This window comes from Lepidochelys olivacea, assembly GCF_965140295.1.
Source record: "Lepidochelys olivacea isolate rLepOli2 genome assembly, chromosome: 4".
Taxonomy (NCBI): Eukaryota; Metazoa; Chordata; order Testudines; family Cheloniidae; genus Lepidochelys; species Lepidochelys olivacea.
The window spans coordinates 99,900,566-99,919,456 of record NC_140414.1 but is presented as its reverse complement, the minus strand read 5'-3'; the positions used below and the strand labels follow the sequence as shown (position 1 = coordinate 99,919,456).

Sequence of the window (18,891 nt, the reverse complement as noted above, 5' to 3'; positions counted from 1 at the left end):
GAGAAATCTCTCAGTACTTTAAATTATACATTACAAAGCAAAACAACAACAACAAAGATTTTAAAAGGTATATCCATCACCTCTGTTAATTCAACGGTGAAAACAAACCATGTTGTGCAGGCCTCACTTATTTTTAAAAGAATTGCATTTTTCCATTCTCTACCTTTAAGCACTGCAGGGAGCTTTTAATCAAGGTGCTCAGTACTTCACTTTAGCTAAGCATGCACATGGAATGTGAAGAAGAGGCTTGCTTTCAAAAAGTCTGCATTACACAGAACAGTTTGAAATTGAATTTGTTTTTTTAAAATAAATTAAAAAAGCATAAGCTAAGAAAGTTCTGTTTTTATTCTGAAAGCTAACCACGAAGGTCTATCAGAACTTTCCAAAAGATGGCAGCTTTCTCCTTGTGAAAGAGGCTATGTGCCTGATTCTCCTCTTACTTAAGGCCTGATCTAAAGCCCATTGGAATCAGTGGAAAGATTCCCACTGACCTATGTGGGCTTTGGATCAAGTTCTTATACCAATATAATCAGAAGTGACTTACACTGAAATCAGTGGAGTTACACCAGTGCAAAACCAGTGGAAGTAAAAGAAAGTTGTGTTTTTGAGGGAGGAGTCATGCTATTGTCATTTAATTGCTTTACCTTTGCATAGTTTTTAGCATTTTTTTAGAAACCTCTGACGTGTACGTTCATTTGTTCTATTTAACTGTCACTTGTTAAATACAAATTTTGCATTAAGTTCTTTCTACTTCAGTGAGTTGGTGCTGTCCCACTTCTTGCATTGTTAACTTATTTGTAACAAGATTATAAAGCGAAGGTACATCTTAATCTTTCCCTTCCCAAATGATCTGAATAAATTATTGCTACATAATTTAAGAGTTTAGAAATACTATGAAAGTCTTGATTATAATTGTCATTGCTTGTTCTGTATTATTACAAGGTGTTCCAAGGCATTAGCCTTTATTTAGGTTTGTCTGCACTACAATTGCTACTTGGTTTTTAATCCCCATTCATTAAGATTTACAATCATGTTAGTTAAGAACATAAGCATGTCCTCACTGGGTCAGAACAATGGTCCATCTAGTCTAGTATCCTGTCGTCTGGCAGTGGCCAGTGCCAGATGCTTCAGAGGGAACAAACAGAATAGGACAATTATCAAGTGATCCATCCCCTTGTCCTCCAATCCAGCTTCTGGCAGGTATAGGTTTAGAGACACCTAGAGCATGGGGTTGCATCCCTGACCAGCTTGGCTAAGAACCATTGATAGCCCTATCTTCCACCAACCTATCTAATTCTTTTTTAAACTCAGTTATACTTTTGGCCTTTACAACATCCACAGGTTGACTCTGCATTGTGTGAGGAAGCACTGCCTTATCTTTGTTTTAAACCTGTTGTCTAGTAATTTCACTGAGTGACCCCTGGTTCTTGTGTTATGTGAAGGTGTAAATAACACTTCCTTATTCACTTTCTCCACACCCGTCATGATTTTAGAGACCTCGATCATATCCCTCCCTTAGTCGTCTCTTTTCTAAACGAAACAGTCCCAGTCTTTTTAATCTCTTCTCTTATGGAAGGCTATTCCATAACCCTAATCATTTTTGTTGCTCTTCTCTATACTTTTTCCGATTCTAATATATCTTTTTTGAGGTGGGGTGATCAGAACTACCCACAGTATTCAATGTGTGGGCATACCAGAGATTTATATAGCGGCATTATGATATTTTCTGTCTATCCATTTCCTAATGATTCCTAATATTCTGTTATCTTTTTTGACTGCCACTGCACAGTGAACAAATGTCAGGGGACTAGCCACAATAACTCCAAGATTTCTTTCTTGAGTGGTAACAGCTAATTTAAATGCCATCATTTTGTATGTATAGTAGGGATTATTTTTCCAATGTACATTATTTTGCCTTTATCAGCATTGAATTTCATCTGCCATTTTGTTGCCCAGTCACACAGTTTTGTGAGATCCCTTTGTAATTCTTAGTCATCTTTGGACTTCACGATCTTGAGAAATTTTGATCATCTGCAAACTTTGCCACCTTGCTTTGCCACCCCTTTTCCAGATCATTTATGAATGTTGAACAGCACTGGTCCCAGTACAGATCCTTGGAGACCCCTCTATTTACCTTTTCCATTGTGAAAACTGACCATAAATTCCAACCCTTTGTTTCCTATCGTTTAACCAGCTACTGATCCCTTAGACAAACTTCCTTCTTATCCTAGGACTGCTTACGAGCCTTTGGTGTGGGGCCACGGCAAAGGCTTTCTGAAAGTCTAACTACACTATATCAACTAGATCACCTTTGTCCACATACTTGCTGACACCCTCAAAGAATGTTAATACACAAAGAGCATATACAGGAGAAGGAGTAACAGACAAAGGCCCCATCCCTGTTTGTGATCCAAGGATGCTGCAATCCACCCAGATGAATCACAGTGAAGGACGGGGGCTAGGCTTACATCTCCAACTGTTGTATACCTTATTGTAATATTCTACTGCTATGTTATTCTCAATTTAGTATTGCAGTGAAACCTGATAATAATAACCACCACAGGGTCCGATGGATTTCTGACAACGATGACAGATGACTACATGATGAAGTGTGATCACTGTGGATGAGCATTGTGGGTGAACTGAGATTCTACTGGTCTTTTGGCCAGGTGCCCACTTTTAGGGGTCTGTACCTGCATCACTGAAATCAATGGGAGTTTTGCTATTAACCTCAATGTATATGCAGTGTTGTAGCCCTTGGGCAAACACTTTTCACAAAATGATTATTCTATATCTGATTTCTCAGTCCTCATCCTCAAAGGAAACCTGCACAACACCTTCAAAAGACGAGCCTGGGCACTTACATTCATAAAATTTGTTAGACACTAATAATCATGGTCTTAATAAAGACACTGGATTTATGGCTCATTACAACAATCTGTAACCCACTAACCCCCCTTTTTTGTCCCAGGACTGCAAAGGGTGTTAACAGGAAACTTCACTTTGAATGGTCCCTTCCAATGTGTGTTAACTACTAAACAACCTGTTCTACCTTATATTTAGCTGTGATACTGAGTACCTTTCCCAGACCTGAAGAAGAGCATGGTGTAGCTCAAAAGCTTGTCTCTTTCGAGAAGTTGGTCCAATAAAAAAATATTACCTCACCCACCTTATGAATGTCTGTGGACAGTCTCTTAGCAGGTCGCAGTTGGTAAAGATTTCACCTGGAGTACATCAACACTAGAAAGGTAACAACTGTACAGCCGCAATCTCTCCAAGAGATGCTAGTTAGGGCAACGGAAGAATTCTTTCACAGCCCTGAGCAATGTAGTTAAGCCAATCTAACTCTGTAGTGTAGACCGGCCCTAGGTTTCTAATATTCTGATTTTTTTTTAAACTATCACCACCTTATTTACGATTTATAAACTGGATTTTATAAATCAGATTGGTTGATTGTTTTTAAATCATTGTAGTATTACTTTAAAAAAAAAGCAGAAGAGGGCATTGTTTAACTGATCGCTGAAATTATAAGAAATTTTGGGGCATACAATTTAAGCTGCCAATTTTGAACCTATAGCCAAAGACTCCTAGCATATCTTTGGTGTGTTTCTTTTTGGGTTTTTTGTGTGCCTCTGAACTGCAGATGGTTCATAACATGCTAATATTGACTACACTGCAGCCTCTCTGCTGTTTCTGATTTCTCTGCTATAAAATTAAGAAGTAACAAAAAAAACCTCCATTAACAACTTTCCCTTTACATTGTCCTTATGCAATTTGGAAAGCTAGTTATGGTAATTTCTTCATATGCCCTAACACAAAAACATAGTGCAGCATTACAAATTATTCCTAGCCTCACGATGAGATTGTCGTATCTCATTTTGAATGCAACCATGCAGATGTTGGCAGGTGCTTAAGTAGTACTCTGACAGATTAAAAAACAAAAACAAAAAACCAAAACCCACTTTTCTGAGAAACTCCTAAACATTCTCCTCCAAAATATTCTCTCCCCCAGAAGGTTGGAACTGAATGTTTGTAAGTTTGTTAATTTTCTATGGTTGTGTTGCAGGTTTTATCAAACCAGAGTAGGAATTGGCAGGGAATCCAAGATACATATTCAAATCATCTTGGTCAACTAGCCTGAACCAACATATGGTCCTGCTGAACAATGTGCTTATTATACATCCAACATAGGGAGGTGGGAGGAAAAGGAAGACAGCTGTTTCCAGTGACTTGTTTAAAGCTGTGCATGAGAAATGAAGATAATTTCTCTCCTCATCATAGTGGAAAGCGAAGCTCATTTTTAGTAGCTTTCAGAGCAAATGCTGCAGTTTCCAAACAAACCAAAATTACATTGTTCATCATGATAGAAATTTTAGTATTTGTGTAGTTTTTTGTTATCTCTTAGTTTAACCTGATAAATCGATTATGGCTTCTGCCCGTGGGCGATAGTGTGATTATGACACTGTGACTAAATTAGGGAGCAAAGGCTACCATGCCCAGAGATGCATCCAAGGATTCAGAACGGCTTCAGACAGCTAATTAGTGCACATGCTGCATTTGTAATTTTGTGCGACGGCAGCTACTGCGGTATTTTAAGAAGTGTGGCAATCTTATACTTGTTATACAATAAAAAATCGTATTAGGCCTTTTGGTAGATGTAAAGAAGCAAAATGTAAATGACGGCATCTGGCTGCTTGGCAAAACCAGTGAAACAAAAAATTAAAGAAAATTCTTATATGTTACATCATAATAAACTCACATAAGTCAATTTCCGTGCAGTCTAATGTAACACAACCTGATGAACTGAAACGCATACCACATGCAGGATTAAACTCCATGCTTGGGGTTACCCTAAACCTCTGACAACCAAAACCTGGGAGATCATTGGATCATTCCATAATCCCCATGAAACTCTGGAATGGGCCCCAGTTGGAAACAAGATATTGGGTAAGATGGACCATAGTCTGACCCAGTCTGGTAGCTCTTATGTTCTTACCTCTCATGGTCTCTAAAGTCTTTTAAACTACAGGTTTCAGAGTAGCAGCTATGTTAGTCTGTATTCGCAAAAAGAAAAGGGGTACTTGTTGCACCTTAAAGACTAACAAATTTATTTGAGCTGTAGGTCACGAAAGCTTATGCTCAAATAAATTTGTTAGTCTCTAAGGTGCCACAAGTACTCCTTATTTTAAACTACAGTGTCAGATTCTCAGCGAAAGCCTGTGTCCATGAGATAGAGGTGGGAAGAAGGGCTGCAAAGATCCCAGTTGTCGTTTCCGCATTCTGGGGCATTTTTACACTGACTCTGATCCCAGAATAGTTTAGGGCAGCCTCTGGAACGTTCTAAACTACTCAAGCTGGCTGTGGCCCCCAAAGGTCCATCTGTCAGCTGGTCATTGCCAGAGCGCAGTAAAGTGTTGGCAATACCCCTTCCGCCCCTAACATATCCCCTATGCTAGGGGCTCCTAAAGGAGTGGCTTAGGAGTCAGTTATGTTACTCTATTCCAGCTGGGGACTAATCCACCCAAGCATATCCCCACATATGCCGGAGCATAGCTGAGAATCCAGACTATTATTTTTGGTAGTCAATTGCAGAGACGTATCAGAGGGGTAGCCGTGTTTGCTGCTTTTACAGATCAAGACTAAGAGTCCTGTGGCACCTTATAGACTAACGGATGTATTGGAGCATGAGCTTTCGTGGGTGAATACCCACTTCGTCGGATGCATCCATGCATCCGACGAAGTGGGTATTCACCCACGAAAGCTCATGCTCCAATACGTCTGTTAAGTCTATACATTGAAGAGAAGTTAATTTAGCTACCCAGGTGAAGTTTGTACAAGCAATTTTTTTTAAAATCAGCATATCGTCTACCCAGTATGGTAGAAAGGAAATTGATAAACAAGACCTCTGGTAGATTTAAACAGTTCACTTCATCCAAGAACTCCAAATACTTACCTGCCTGCACATTTTAACTCCAACCATTCAGGAGAGCACTTTACTGCTATTGAGCAATTTTAAAACAGGCTGGGGTGAGAGGAAAAGCACCTTACCCCATCTAGAAAAGTATTCCTCTTATTTATGTGACATGACTACTTCCCAAAGGAACTGACTTCCCTTCCTTACAATTGTACTATACCCGTAACCATAGAAAGAATGGGCAAACTCATTTTGCCATTTTAAAGCCACTTGAACTCAAACACTATTGGGTATGCATTCTGGTTAGGGAAGGCTACAAGAAACAGTGCAAAAGGGAAAAATAATGGTGAAAAAAGGAGGAGAGCAGACAGTGAAAAACAAAACAGGGGAAAGGCACCAGAGAAGGAAGAATTCTAAGCAAAACTTAAGCATCATGGGCCTGTTTCTTCTCTGTCTTACACAGTTGTAAATTAGGAATAACTACACTTAAGTTAAATATGGTGTAAATGAAAGAAGGATCAGGCTATTAAGTTGGTTTTGCAAACCCAAAAGAATTAGTTCCAGAGGTTCATAAAATCTCAGACTCCACAAGATTCACTCATCCTTTAATTCAGAGAGAATTTTCTACGTAGCGGCACAAAATACTGCTTAGTAAAAATATATGGAGTTCTCCAACTCCTTTGCCTAATTCTTTTCTACAGTGCTCCCCTAACCCCCTCTCCCGCCCACCAACCCTCCACCAGTAGGACTCCCTCTGTTTTCTTCTGTCACTACTCATTATTTCTTTCATCAGCTTTAATCTAGCAGGGAAAAGTCCCTTTCTGGCAGCATTTAAAAATATCCACAAAACAGTCACTGCAAGTCATAGTGGAAAATGCATTGCTGGACCTTGGCAGTGGTGCTGGGGGCCTCAGGGATTCGTAATAATCATTAGGGCATACTACTAAAAGTCAGTGCATGTTACACTGCATAAATGTGTGTGTCTGCATTCTATTTGCTTCCCATCACTGTTCCTCTCCTTCCCTGCCCCCCATGGCAAGTTCTGCATACCCATTTCGGGGAGATAAGTCAATTTTCTTACCCTTCACTCAGCGATGAGTTAGTTAATTGTCCCAATAAACTTGTTCATTGCGGCAGGAACCTAGCACAGAGCCTTGTAAAATAAGAATTAATGGTCTCTTTTTTAAGAAAAAAATGTTTTAAAAGAAGGAACCCTGCAACAAATGTGTTATAATAATTAAGGAAACTACTACATAGCAGCAAAACTACATTAGACTTTCTGATTTTTCCATGGTGTCCTTGGAGAGATACACTACCCAGTAGACCATGTTAAATGCTCCAAATGTGACAGGAAATAGAATGCGTGCATATTTGTCTATCTTACTAGTGCCAGAGCTGGAAGCAGGGGGAGCAGGAGACGGAGAGATAGCAGACGGCTTTACAGATGCTCCCACCGTATTAGCTGTGGTCTGAATCTGCTCCAGTCTAGATCCAAGTAAATGATGAATAGATGGGGATCCAGCTGTGGTATGCTGGGTTATGCATCCAGTTAAAATTGGGGTGGAGGGAGGAGCTGGAGGAGTAGCTCTTGCAGAAGACAATGTTTCTGATACACTGAGGCGACTGAACGGGTTTGGACTTGATGCTGAAAGAGACTGGGGTGTAATGTCAGAAGACCCCTGAGTTACCCCAGAAGGTTGGGTGGAACTGTTTGCTGTGTCAGTTCGGTTCCCACCATCGGCTTCTGACTGTGCCATGGCATTTGTTCTTTTCCTCACATTTGAATTGGCATCTGTAGTCTGCAAAGTTACAAGAAATAATATTAGTCATTTTTAAAATAGACACAAATAGAAGTGATGGGAACTTTTTAAACAAGCCCTATCATGCTAATACTCATTCATATCAAAGTTAGCTTGATCCTGAAGTTCAAAGATACCATCTGCTCATGAATATGAACTTTAAAAAACCCCAAAACTATGAACAAGAAATCTCCTACTAGCTATAATATCGACATGGCCAAATCCGAAACTACCAGCATCAAGTGACATCAATTTAAACTTGATACCATTAATCTAAGGACTCTTAGCTTGTTTTTCTCCCTTTTGGGGCTGTGATTGGGCACAAAAAGCCCATACTGAGCCTCAAGGACTTAAAAGACAAATACTTGGCCCACGCTAAATGAGAGTTCAGAAGCGCAGGCAAAGGGTCGTGGACAGGCTGCAGGAGAGAGGAATGCTTCTCCAGGAAGCTAGACAGAAGGTTGAGCCTGAGTGTGGACCACAGAGCAGGTAAGGCCCCCACACATTGCCTTCTCCATCTACCCCAGGGCCCTGCTCCTTTGGACTTTTGGGGGGGCCGGGAGGGGGCAGTTGAGAGAGACTGACTTTTTGGCCTATAGGAGCCATGCCCCAAACAGAAAAGCCCTGTTGGCAGGAAGTAGCCCAGGGAAGTGAACCTGTACTTACTACAGGGAGGATCCTGCTGCTGTTGCTGCCCGGTGGAGAGGGAGGGCTCAGGTCCCACTACCACACCCCTTTAGAGCCAAGGCCCAGATGTAGGAGGAAAGCTGAAGATTCCTGGATTTAAGGTCAGGAACAGATATTGCTACCACCCTGACAGGGAGGCCTGGGGGCAGAAGTCGGGCGTGCTAACCACTAGGCCACCCTGACCTCTGAGCCCCCATCACACATGGAAGAGAATGTGGGGAGCATAGTGTCCCAGACCTGAAAGTAGGCCAGAAAAGAGGGGGAGATGGAAGGCACAAATAGATTTTGAGAAGTTGCTGAAGTGGGCCCTGGAAAACCATTAACAGGTAGCCCAGCAACAGCAGTAGCAGAGCTAATGGCTCCAGCACTCTCTTCCCAGCAACAGCAGCTGATTAAAGAAATGGGGACACAGCAGCAGCTCATCAAGCAGATTATTACACTCATACAGCCACTTGGGGCAGCAGCAAGTCTCACCAGGGCAGGGGGGGGTGCCACCCTAATGCCGTCCATCCTGGTGAAACTGACAAAGATGGGGCACACAGATGACCCAGAGGCATTCCTCCTCACATTCAAGAGAGTCACTGACATGACTCCGTGGCCAGTGGAAAGCTGGGCCAACCTATTGGCCCTCCACTTGTCAGGCCTGGTCCAGGCTGAATAATGGGTCTTTGATGTGGTAGCCACCCAGGATAACACTCAAGTCAGGGCAGTAATTCTGGGTGCCTGAACCTCTCCCCAAACCTACCACCAGTGGTTCTGTCAGGAGGAATTCTTGATTGGGACTCAGCCCTGGGCCATTGCCCAGAGTCTGAAAGAACATTGCTGGTGGTGCCAGAGGGTTGCACAGGTGCCACAGAAGGTAGGCATGGAACAGGGAGCACAGATCCTCTCTACGGGGGGTGTACATGGATTAGAAGGCAACATCCTGAAATTCTCACAGAGGTCATTGCCCTGGCAGAGAACTCTCTCAGATCCCTCGGGTCCAAAGCAAAAATGCCCGAAGTAACACCGGCATGAACCCAGGGCATATACATTACTGACCTCCGAATCCAGCCAAAGGTTCCCTGGGAACTGGGATGCCCAAACCCAGGGGTAAGGATACAAAGGTCTCAAAAGAGCCCAGAAGTCCAACCTCACTCTGTTAGGAGGGATCTGGACCCAATGGAGTGACTTTGCCCGCAGGGGCCATTTCCACAGGGAGAAGAAGTGATGGGATTGACTTCAACTGCAGGGGTTTGCTTTGCCTGTGGGCAACAAAGCAATTTTTGGCAAGACTGCCTATTCATGGATTGTATTTATGGGCAGGCCTAGACCACAGACAGCCAGGCTCAGAAGAGGGGGCCCAAGGAAAACGTTAGTCCAAGTGGACAGAGTGACCATTCAAGGACGGACAGACTCTGGCTGCAGCCAAACTCTGGTCAGGGAACCAGGGGGGCCAGGAGGGAAGCACAGAGTTATGATCTACCTCCAGTTCATCAATGGAAATATACAGCCCTACGCAATGAGAGAGATGAAATTAACTGTGCAAAACTGCACCAAGATCCTGGAGTGGCCAAAGACCTGGCCTATCTGGTCATCCTGGGGTGTGACTGGTGGTTTTGGAAGAGGTTATCCTGAGGGTGTCACATCCCTAGTGGAGGCAGGTTCGAGGCCAAAAGACCTCAGAAAACAGGAGATGGTCACAGTGGCCGAGGAAGGGTGCCACAAGGGGAGTTCCTAGGAGATGTCAAGGACCCAGAGGAAGGACTGTCCTTGGTAAAGGACCATACACCGGGGCCAAACCAGAGCAGTAAGGGTCCACCACTACCCCTCAATGTGGACTTGTTGTCTGGTGAGATGGACTTTGTAGCCTGGATGCAGCAGAGTATATAATACACTCTTGACCTAATGAAAGGGTATTGGCAGATACCCTTGACGCCCGAGTCTAAAGAGACAACTGCCTTCTCCATCCAATTTGGTGGTATCAATTTAAGACCATGCCTTTTGGGCTTCCTGGGGCCACTGCCACCTTTCAGAGATTGATGGATAAAGTGCTGTGGCCACATGGGGCATAAACAGCCACCTACATTAACAGTATTTTCGTATACGGTGAAGATGGGATAACCATATAAGGCACATTATTGCAAACTACAAGCTCTTATGGAGGCAGTGTTGATGGCTAACCCAATCAAGTGCCACCTGGCTGCCAAAGTAGTCACTTACCTGTGGTATACAGTGAGAGGGGGACAATTACGATCTCTGGTGGACAAAGTCCAAGCCCTAGCGGATTGCTCCATCCCCTCCACCAAGAAGCAAGGTCACTGTTTATTGGGACTTCTGGGGATGAATCTCTGACAGTACCCCCACCTTTGCTACCATTACTGACCCTTTGATGGACCTGGTAAAGGATTCAGTACCCCTGTCATAAATATAAAGGAAAGGGTAAACACCTTTAAATCCCTCTTGGCCAGAGGAAAAACCCTTTCACCTGTAAAGGGTTAAGAAGCTAAGACAAACTCGCTGGCACCTGACCAAAATGACCAATGAAGAGACAAGATACTTTCAAAGCTGGAGGGGGGGAAACAAAGGGTTCTCTCTGTCTGTGTGTTGTTTTTGCCGGGACCAGAGCAGGAGTGCAAGTCAGAACTCCTGTAAAAAGTCAGTAAGCAATCTACTCAGATATGTGTTAGATTCTGTTTTATTTAAATGGCTAATAAAATAAGTTGTGCTGGAGGGAATGTATATTCCTGTTTTTATGTCTTTTTGTAACTTGAGGTTTTGCCTAGAGGGATTCTCCATGTTTTGAATCTGATTGCCCTGTAAGGTATTTACCATCCTGATTTTACAGAGGTGATTCTTTTACTTTTTCTTTAATTAAAATTCTTCTTTTAAGAGCCTGATTGCTTTTTCATTGTTCTTAAGATCCAAGGGTTTGGGTCTGTGTTCACCGATGCAAACTGGGGTAATAAACTCATTTTATCAAACCTTCCCCAGGAAAGGGGGTATAGGGCTTGGCGGGATTTTGGAGGGAAAGACATTTCCAAGCGGGCTCTTTCCCTGTTATATTTGTTAGACGCTTGGTGGTGGCAGGAAAAAAGTCCAGGGACAAAAGGTAAAATAGTTTGTACCTTGGGGAAGTTTTAACCTAAGCTGGTAAGAATAAGCTTGGGGGGATTTTCATGCAGGTCCCCACATCTGCACCCTAGAGTTCAGAGTGGGGAAGGAACCTTGACAGCCCCAATAAATCTGTTGGATGAAAAACTGTGATGAGACATTCAAAGCATTGAAAGACCAGTTGAGCCAGGAACTGGTGCTATTCCACCCAAAGGTCACAAAACCATTTATTGTGCAAACGGATGCAGTCGACGTCAGGCTCAGGGCACTGCTGTCTCAGGAATTCAGTGTAGAAGAGCATCCCATCCTCTGTCTCAGTAGAAAGTTGTTCCCCTGGGAGGTGGCATGCTCACTCACTGGAGAAAGAGGCCCTGGCTCATTCACTGGAGAAAGAGGCCCTGGCTTAGTCACTGAGAAAATCAGCTGTTGATGTCCTGTGATATTACTTATGGGGGCAGCCCTTCTGACTAGTAGCAGACCATGCATCTCTCCTGAACTCCATGAAAGACCACAATCTGTCCATCGTACAGTGGTATCTCACGCTGCAGCCATATAGCTTCCATGTCTCCCAAAGCACAGGCAGGAAAAACAAAAATGCCAATTTCTTCTATGAGCCAGAGGAGATGTGGATCAGCCCTGTGACATCACAACTTGGTGGCTGAGTGGGAGGGTATGTGATGGGGTATACAAACCCCACATAGAGCCCAAAAGTGTTAAAAAGACAATACTGGGACCAAGTAGCCTTGTCCGGCCAGGCTTGCTGAGCATGCACCACCTGGAGGAGCCGGTTAAGTGGGGGCTCAGAAGCCCAGGCAAGGGGTGATGGACAGGCTGCAGGAGAGAGGAATGCTTCTCTAGGAAGCTAGACAGAAAGTTGAGCCTGAGAGGGGACCACCCAGCAGGTAAGGCCCCCCAGACCGTGCTTCTCCAACCACCATCCCCTCTGAGAACAGTAGGTCCTGTAGGGCCCTTGGACTTTTTTGTGGTTGTTGAGAGACTGAATGCACTATAGGGGCCAAGCCCCAAACTGAAGGGCCTCCTGATAGGAAGTAGCCCAGAGAAGTGAACTTGGATTTACTGCAGGGAGGACCTGGCCAGTGTTGCTTTCCACAGGGCCCTGGATTGGGACGGCCCAGGTCCCCATACCACGTCCCTTTAAGGGCTGAAGCCCAGATGCTGGTGGAAAGCTGAAGATTACTGGCCTAAGGTCAGCAACAGATATCACTACCGCCCTGACTGAGGGGCAAGGGGCCAGAAGTCAGGTGCACTAACCACTGGACCCCCTTGCCCTCCAATCCCCCTATCACAACAACATTCATATTTTTAACTCTGGGCTCAGATTCACTGGTATGTTCTTACTCCTTTGGTGATGTAAAACAGCTCTAAATCCAGCTCTTGATAAACCTGGTTTAGCTGCTTTGTATCACTGGTGCAACTCAAAGCAGCTGGAATTTACCAGGGAATCTGGCCCCTATTCTCTAAGTTGACACATTGTGGCCCAAGGATTCTGACACACTGTACTCTCCTAGATGCCACTTGTGGTAATTGCTGGCAAATGCTGACTTTTCAAAGGCAATGACTGCACTCCACATACAGTATTTTCAACCTCAAATTATGTTATGAAGCAAAAAACCATGCAGATTTAGAATTACTGCTATTAAAAGGCCAAGTGGGTGGAAACGTCTCTTTATGTACTCCATATACCCTTTCACAGCATGCATTTCATCTTGGCAACAGAAAGTTAACAACTACTTTATATTCAATTAGACATTTTTATTTTGTTGAAAACAGCAGAAAAATCGATGTTCACCCCAGTTTTTTGTTTTAATCAATAGACATATTGAAATACTGAAAAGATCTAATATTAAGCTATTACACTAAGTGAAACACGTACATATCCCTCTACCAAATGATTACATGTCATGTCATCTCTGTACTGTGATTAAAAAAACCCCCCATCAAACCCCACTATATATAATACACTAGCATTCCTTTCCTTCAACTAATATCCAACTAACATAAAAAATAAAACATTAAAATGTGACTTAGAAGCGGAAATGAACAGGTCTAAGAGCAAACAAGCTAGAATTCCAAAGTCACGTGGCTATTTACCATCACCGCTAATGAACAAACTGCAGCAGACCTCATCAACGAGGGCACTACTCTCGATAACTCCTGTCCGTCTGACTAAACACACACACACACACCCCTCGCTCCAAAACAAGCAAGTATATGAGGAATTCAGGAAAGCCATGTTTGGCAGAGTGATAACAATACTTTGAAAACAGACTGCCATTTCAATGTTGCATCCTCAAGGCACTGTACCAATCTTAGCTATTTAATACATTTAAGTAGCAATCACATAAAAACAGAGCTGTTGCAAATGTCACATCAGCAGCTTTACTGTGGTGTTCTGCATGATAATTTGGGGCCAGATTCATATAGGGACTTTGGTGCCCCAACTGCTACTTGAGCCTATATCCAACATTTAGGCAGGACTGACATTCAAAGAATTCCCACTCAGCTGCCACCTAAGCATATAGGTGCCTAAACACACCCAGTGCCTAAAAAACTTTTCTGCTGTAAAAGTTCCCTAGATACCTATATTTCTGGTTCTGGGCACACGCACTGCTGCCTCACTTGAGGCATCTGGAAGTCTAAGCCCCAGCGTGATACCCAAAGCAAGGGAAAATACGAGTTCAGTGCTCACCTACTGGATTGGGGCCTGTAGTTATGTTGGTGATGATTATATAACTTTTAGCTCAGTCAGACCATTCACAGGGGATGTGGGAAACCCAGGTTCAATATCCCCCTCTGCTAAGGCAGAGGAATTGAACTGGCAACTCCTACCTCTCAGGCAAGGGCCTTAACCGCAGAGCTATGGGATAGTCGGGGAGGGGGTTCCTCACTCTCTCCTTTTGAAGCTGAAGCACTTTGGATAAATAAGGAGCCACTGGACCAGAGAGAGAGAAAGAATGACTCTGTAGCCTGGTGGGTAGGGCCCTCACCAGAGGGTGGGAAAGCCAGTCCCCTTGCTCCTATCATTATTTATCCAAAGGGTAACAGCTTCAATAGGAGAGACTGAGGGAGCCCTACCTCAGAAAATGCCTTTGCCCAGTGGTTAGGGCACTCACACCTGAGAGGTGGGAGATCACTGTTCCAATCCTTTCTTCTCATCAAGCAGAAGGGAAAGACTGAATCTGGGTCTCCCACATCCTAAGTGAGCACTCTAACCACTAGGCTAAAAGCAGCGTAGCTTCTCCTTTTCCTCCTAAGCAGAAGCTCCTAACTCCCTGAGAGGCGTGAGGCTTAGGGCACACCCCTCTCCTCTGCAGCTCCCTGCTCAGAGTGCTGGCTTCAGCAAATTCCATTCTTAGGTGCCTCTCTCTCCCCATTCACTCTAGAAGGAGCCCAGATGCCTACCACAGCCTTTGTGAATCCCATGCTTTCCTGGATACCTAAAAGTCATTAAGTGCCTTTGTGAATCTCTCCCTTGGTCAACAGATTACCTACCATAGCAAACCTGCTTTATGTGGCTTGGAGGAATTAATGATACACAGCTAAATGATTTTTCTGAAATGTGGGAAAACAATTTTGTATGTCTGCCAGCAATAACTGATTCTCCAGACTCACGCTACAGTTGAACTGATGGATAAACTGGTCTCATTTGTATGAAGAGTACTGAACCAACAGATTCTTCCAAAATGTGGGAAAGGACAATAAAGAAGAACTTAAAAGATTTCCTAATATAGCCCATAATCCTTAATGAAAGAAAAACACAACATGCTGAAAAGAGCTGTTATCACTACTAGACAAGTTTGAACATTTAGGGGTGGCTCTAAATAAAGCAACAAGTTCAGAGCAATCTAAGTTAGGGGAGGCCTTGTTCCATCTAAAATTGAGTCTACATTTCCAGCTATCACAAATACATACAACCCCTAAAAAGGCACGGTTATTTCGAGATGTTAGACTTTCTGAATGAAAAGGAAGCAATTTTCAAATCTAGAAAAGAAATCTTGAGATAAAAAATAAATACAATGGTCACAGTTCCTATAAGAAGTCAGAGGTTACAGTGTAGAAGTACCTTCACAGATAGAAAATACCAGCTACTGAAGGACTGTTTATTCTAGCAGAGAAAGACATAACGAGAGTCAATGGCTGGAAGTTAACCCTAGACAAATTCAAACTAGAAATCAGGCACAATTTATTTTTTTCAGCAGATTCGGTGATTAACCACTGGAACAAACTATCTAGGAAAGAGGTGGATTCTCCATCTTTGAATGTCTTCATATCAAGATTGGTGGCCTTCATGGAAGATATGCTTCAGCTAAACACAAGTTAATGGGCTCTGTACAAGGGTAACAGGGAAATTCTGTGACCTGTGTTATTCTGGAGGTCAGACTAAATGATCTCAATGTTCCTTCCAGCCTTACAAATCTATGTAACAATCGGGGGGCGGGGGGAGAGAGATATCTACTAATATTAATTAATTCTTTAAAAAGTCTCCTTACCCCTTTTGTGTCTGATGATTGCAAACACCAGAGCACTCAAGCTTTACTGGCAACATGTATGCGGAAAGTGAATTTCAAAGATTGCATGTGCAAGTTTTCACAGAAACTGAAATTTTAACTTCAAACATGCAAGTTCTAGCACCAGAAGTGCTTATGTAATCAGGGAACACAAACAGTGCCATGTGACTGATCTGACCAATCACACAAACAATACAGCTCACACTTGTAGTATCAGTAATCAGTTTATAGGTTAAAGTTTTTTTAAAAGATATTCCTCAAATAAACTCCAATAAGGAATACATTTGAAGAAACTGTGTTCTGCTTGAAGATTTCCCATAAACAGAAAAAAAAATTAATTCATCGAATATGTGTGTTTCAAATTGTGTACTCTGCTTTAGTCCTGACAACAAAAGCTCAACAGTAACTTTCAAAACATCAACAAAAGAAAAGGCTAAATTGCAGGATCATAAAAATATAACAACTCTCCCTTTAGCACCAAGACCATGAGCTGATATATTGTAGAATTGTTTTTTTTTTCATAATGCAAATAATGTAACCATGACATTTTCTGGTTGCAAAATGTTCTAGTTTTAGAGTATATTTCATGCACACACCTGTACCTGCTATCCTCAAAAGTTTACATGTTCTAATCTAAAAGGTAAAACACAGTCCCTGCAATTTCATATATGTCCTCAAGAAATTGACGTCAATGTAACTGGCCGCCCACAGCATATGCCAGTTCAGTTGCAATATGTTTATTTCAGAATCTCTCTTAGGTTTTAAATATCTCCTTTTCCATTGCCGGCTGCTAATTGCCTTGTTTGTTTATTTATTTATGGTGCTGCAGCTTGAATAAGTGAAGGGCTGAATTACTGTGTAAAAAGAAGGGGAAATGATACTTCCTGAAAGAAACACTAATGATTCCATTTGAAATAGAAAGGCTAAGTCATTATTCAAAATGTATGCTGCATGCACGGATGTGCAGTTTGCATACCTCTGCAAGAGGGTTGCTTACAATCCCAAGCAGATTTTAAGATATCTAAATGAAAACTAAAATAAAATTATACATTCTGTAAGAGTTGGAATGTGCATTTGCTGTGACATCGCTGTAAGCTGACTGTATACCAGACTGTGCACATCACATGTCAGCTGAAGGCTTGCAAAGCTTAAAACAGATGTGATTTACTAACGAGCGCTGTCCAAACCAACAGTGCTGGTTTGCAGAAAGGATAGCACTGGAGTTCTTAAAATGGGAGCTGGTATTAATCTCTTATGTACAGAGCTATTAGCACATAATACATTTTGGCTCTACTTGGGTGACATCCACCTGCAGTGCAGAGGGCCAGCCCAAAGCCCTTTTTACTATATAATCTCTGTATGGGGAGAGAACTGGGGCGAAGCAGCTGTATAAGAGTGCCTGCATTCTCCTCCATGTTCCACAGATAGTGTCTCCATGGCAGCCCTGCACAGATCAGCATGGAAGGCTACGATGTGGGTGGGCAACAGGTTTGATCAGCATTTATATGAATCCATTAGTCTCACATATCGTGCACACAGAGGGGTACAGCCACTATTCCAGCCGATAGGCCGGGCTAGGAGTTGTGGAGAAACAGTTGCACACTGGTCCCAGGTTGGGAGTTTTGGATTTAAGCACCCCCCACCCCTTTCTGCACTTTACCTGCAGAGAGTCCGGTTACTTGAGTTTTATGTGGATGGAGAGAATTTTGCCCGTTATGAATCGCAAGTCTCCAATCAATATGGGCTAGATTGTAAAACAGCTGCATGGCCCCAAGAGCAAAGAATGAATTATGACTCAGAGTCACAATTCATCCCCTGGCCCCCATTTGCCCTGTCATTTGTTTTCATGGCCTAGCTTAATTCTGCCCCACTCCCCACCTGTGCGCCCAATCAGCTACTGCTGCTTGTGAATAAGAGGAGGTGAATCCAGGGTTCCTCCTACTTCCTACTCCTATCCATTCCCTCCCCATCCAGTTGATCTTGGCAAGGAAGAGCCCCAGTTTTCCCCATTGCACTATGAGAAGGAGGGGTGTTGGGGTGGGGTGGCGGGATGAAGGGGTGGCTACTTCCCTAAACAGGCAAATAAGGGCAGGAGCAATCTAATCCTTTAATCACGATGAAGCCCTGTTTTGAAATTGTCTTAGCCACTGAAAATGGGCTAACCACGTATTTAGACTATTTTCCTGCAATATTAAGAAAAAAGTTTAAGTATACAGAGAGAGAGAGAGAGAGAGAGAGAGAGAGAGAGTCTGTTGTTCACACTAAAATTTACATTTCTGAAGACACCATACAGATTACACTTCATTTTATACCATCACTATATAATATTGTACAATAAACCAGAATAGTGTGTGCGATTCTGGTGAATGTTGGACATCATCTGCTGGCACCATAAAATGCCCAATACCTGGAAATTAGAAAGCATATTTGGAGATTTTGGGCCAAATTCTGTTCTCAGTTACACTAGTATAAATCTGTTATCAATAAAGGGGATTGCACTGGATTTTCCACCAGTGAAACTGAGTTTAGATTCTGGCCTTTGAATTACAGTTTATCCTTAAAATATGGATAAACAACTATAATATAAGCAAAGACGAGTCATATTACATTGCATCCAGAAAGGCACTGATTTCAGCCAACCCCATAACAGTTAGAATGGCTCCTGAAAGAATATCAAACAGCACCAGCAAAAGCAACAATAGAAGTGTTTAAAAACCCAGTCCAATTCCACTGAGGTGAATGGGAGTTAGATAAGGCACTACGATACCAACCACAATATAGACCTAATATAGCATTCCACTTCTACATGAAATGTTTCCCGAAACTGTGCAGGTCTAGAAGTTGTGGAGTATGCCCCTTGGTGAAAGGG

At 42.8% G+C, this 18,891-nt stretch overlaps 1 protein-coding gene across 2 annotated transcripts in view; it reads right to left on the bottom strand.

Moving 5' to 3' along the window:
- The window catches only part of LOC311520254 (gamma-aminobutyric acid receptor subunit alpha-2), a 356,749-nt gene that overhangs the window by 277,067 nt on the left and 60,791 nt on the right, over positions 1-18,891 (bottom strand). Inside the window, exon 9 of one of the 2 annotated variants that reach the window (XM_084627590.1) lies at positions 6,531-7,713. The exons of the other annotated variant lie outside the window; for it this stretch is intronic. Coding sequence (XP_084483716.1) covers positions 7,180-7,713 — 534 coding nt within the window. The 3' untranslated portion in view covers positions 6,531-7,179. Of the gene's footprint in view, positions 1-6,530; positions 7,714-18,891 lie in introns of those variants that run through there. 2 annotated transcript variants of the gene reach the window in all.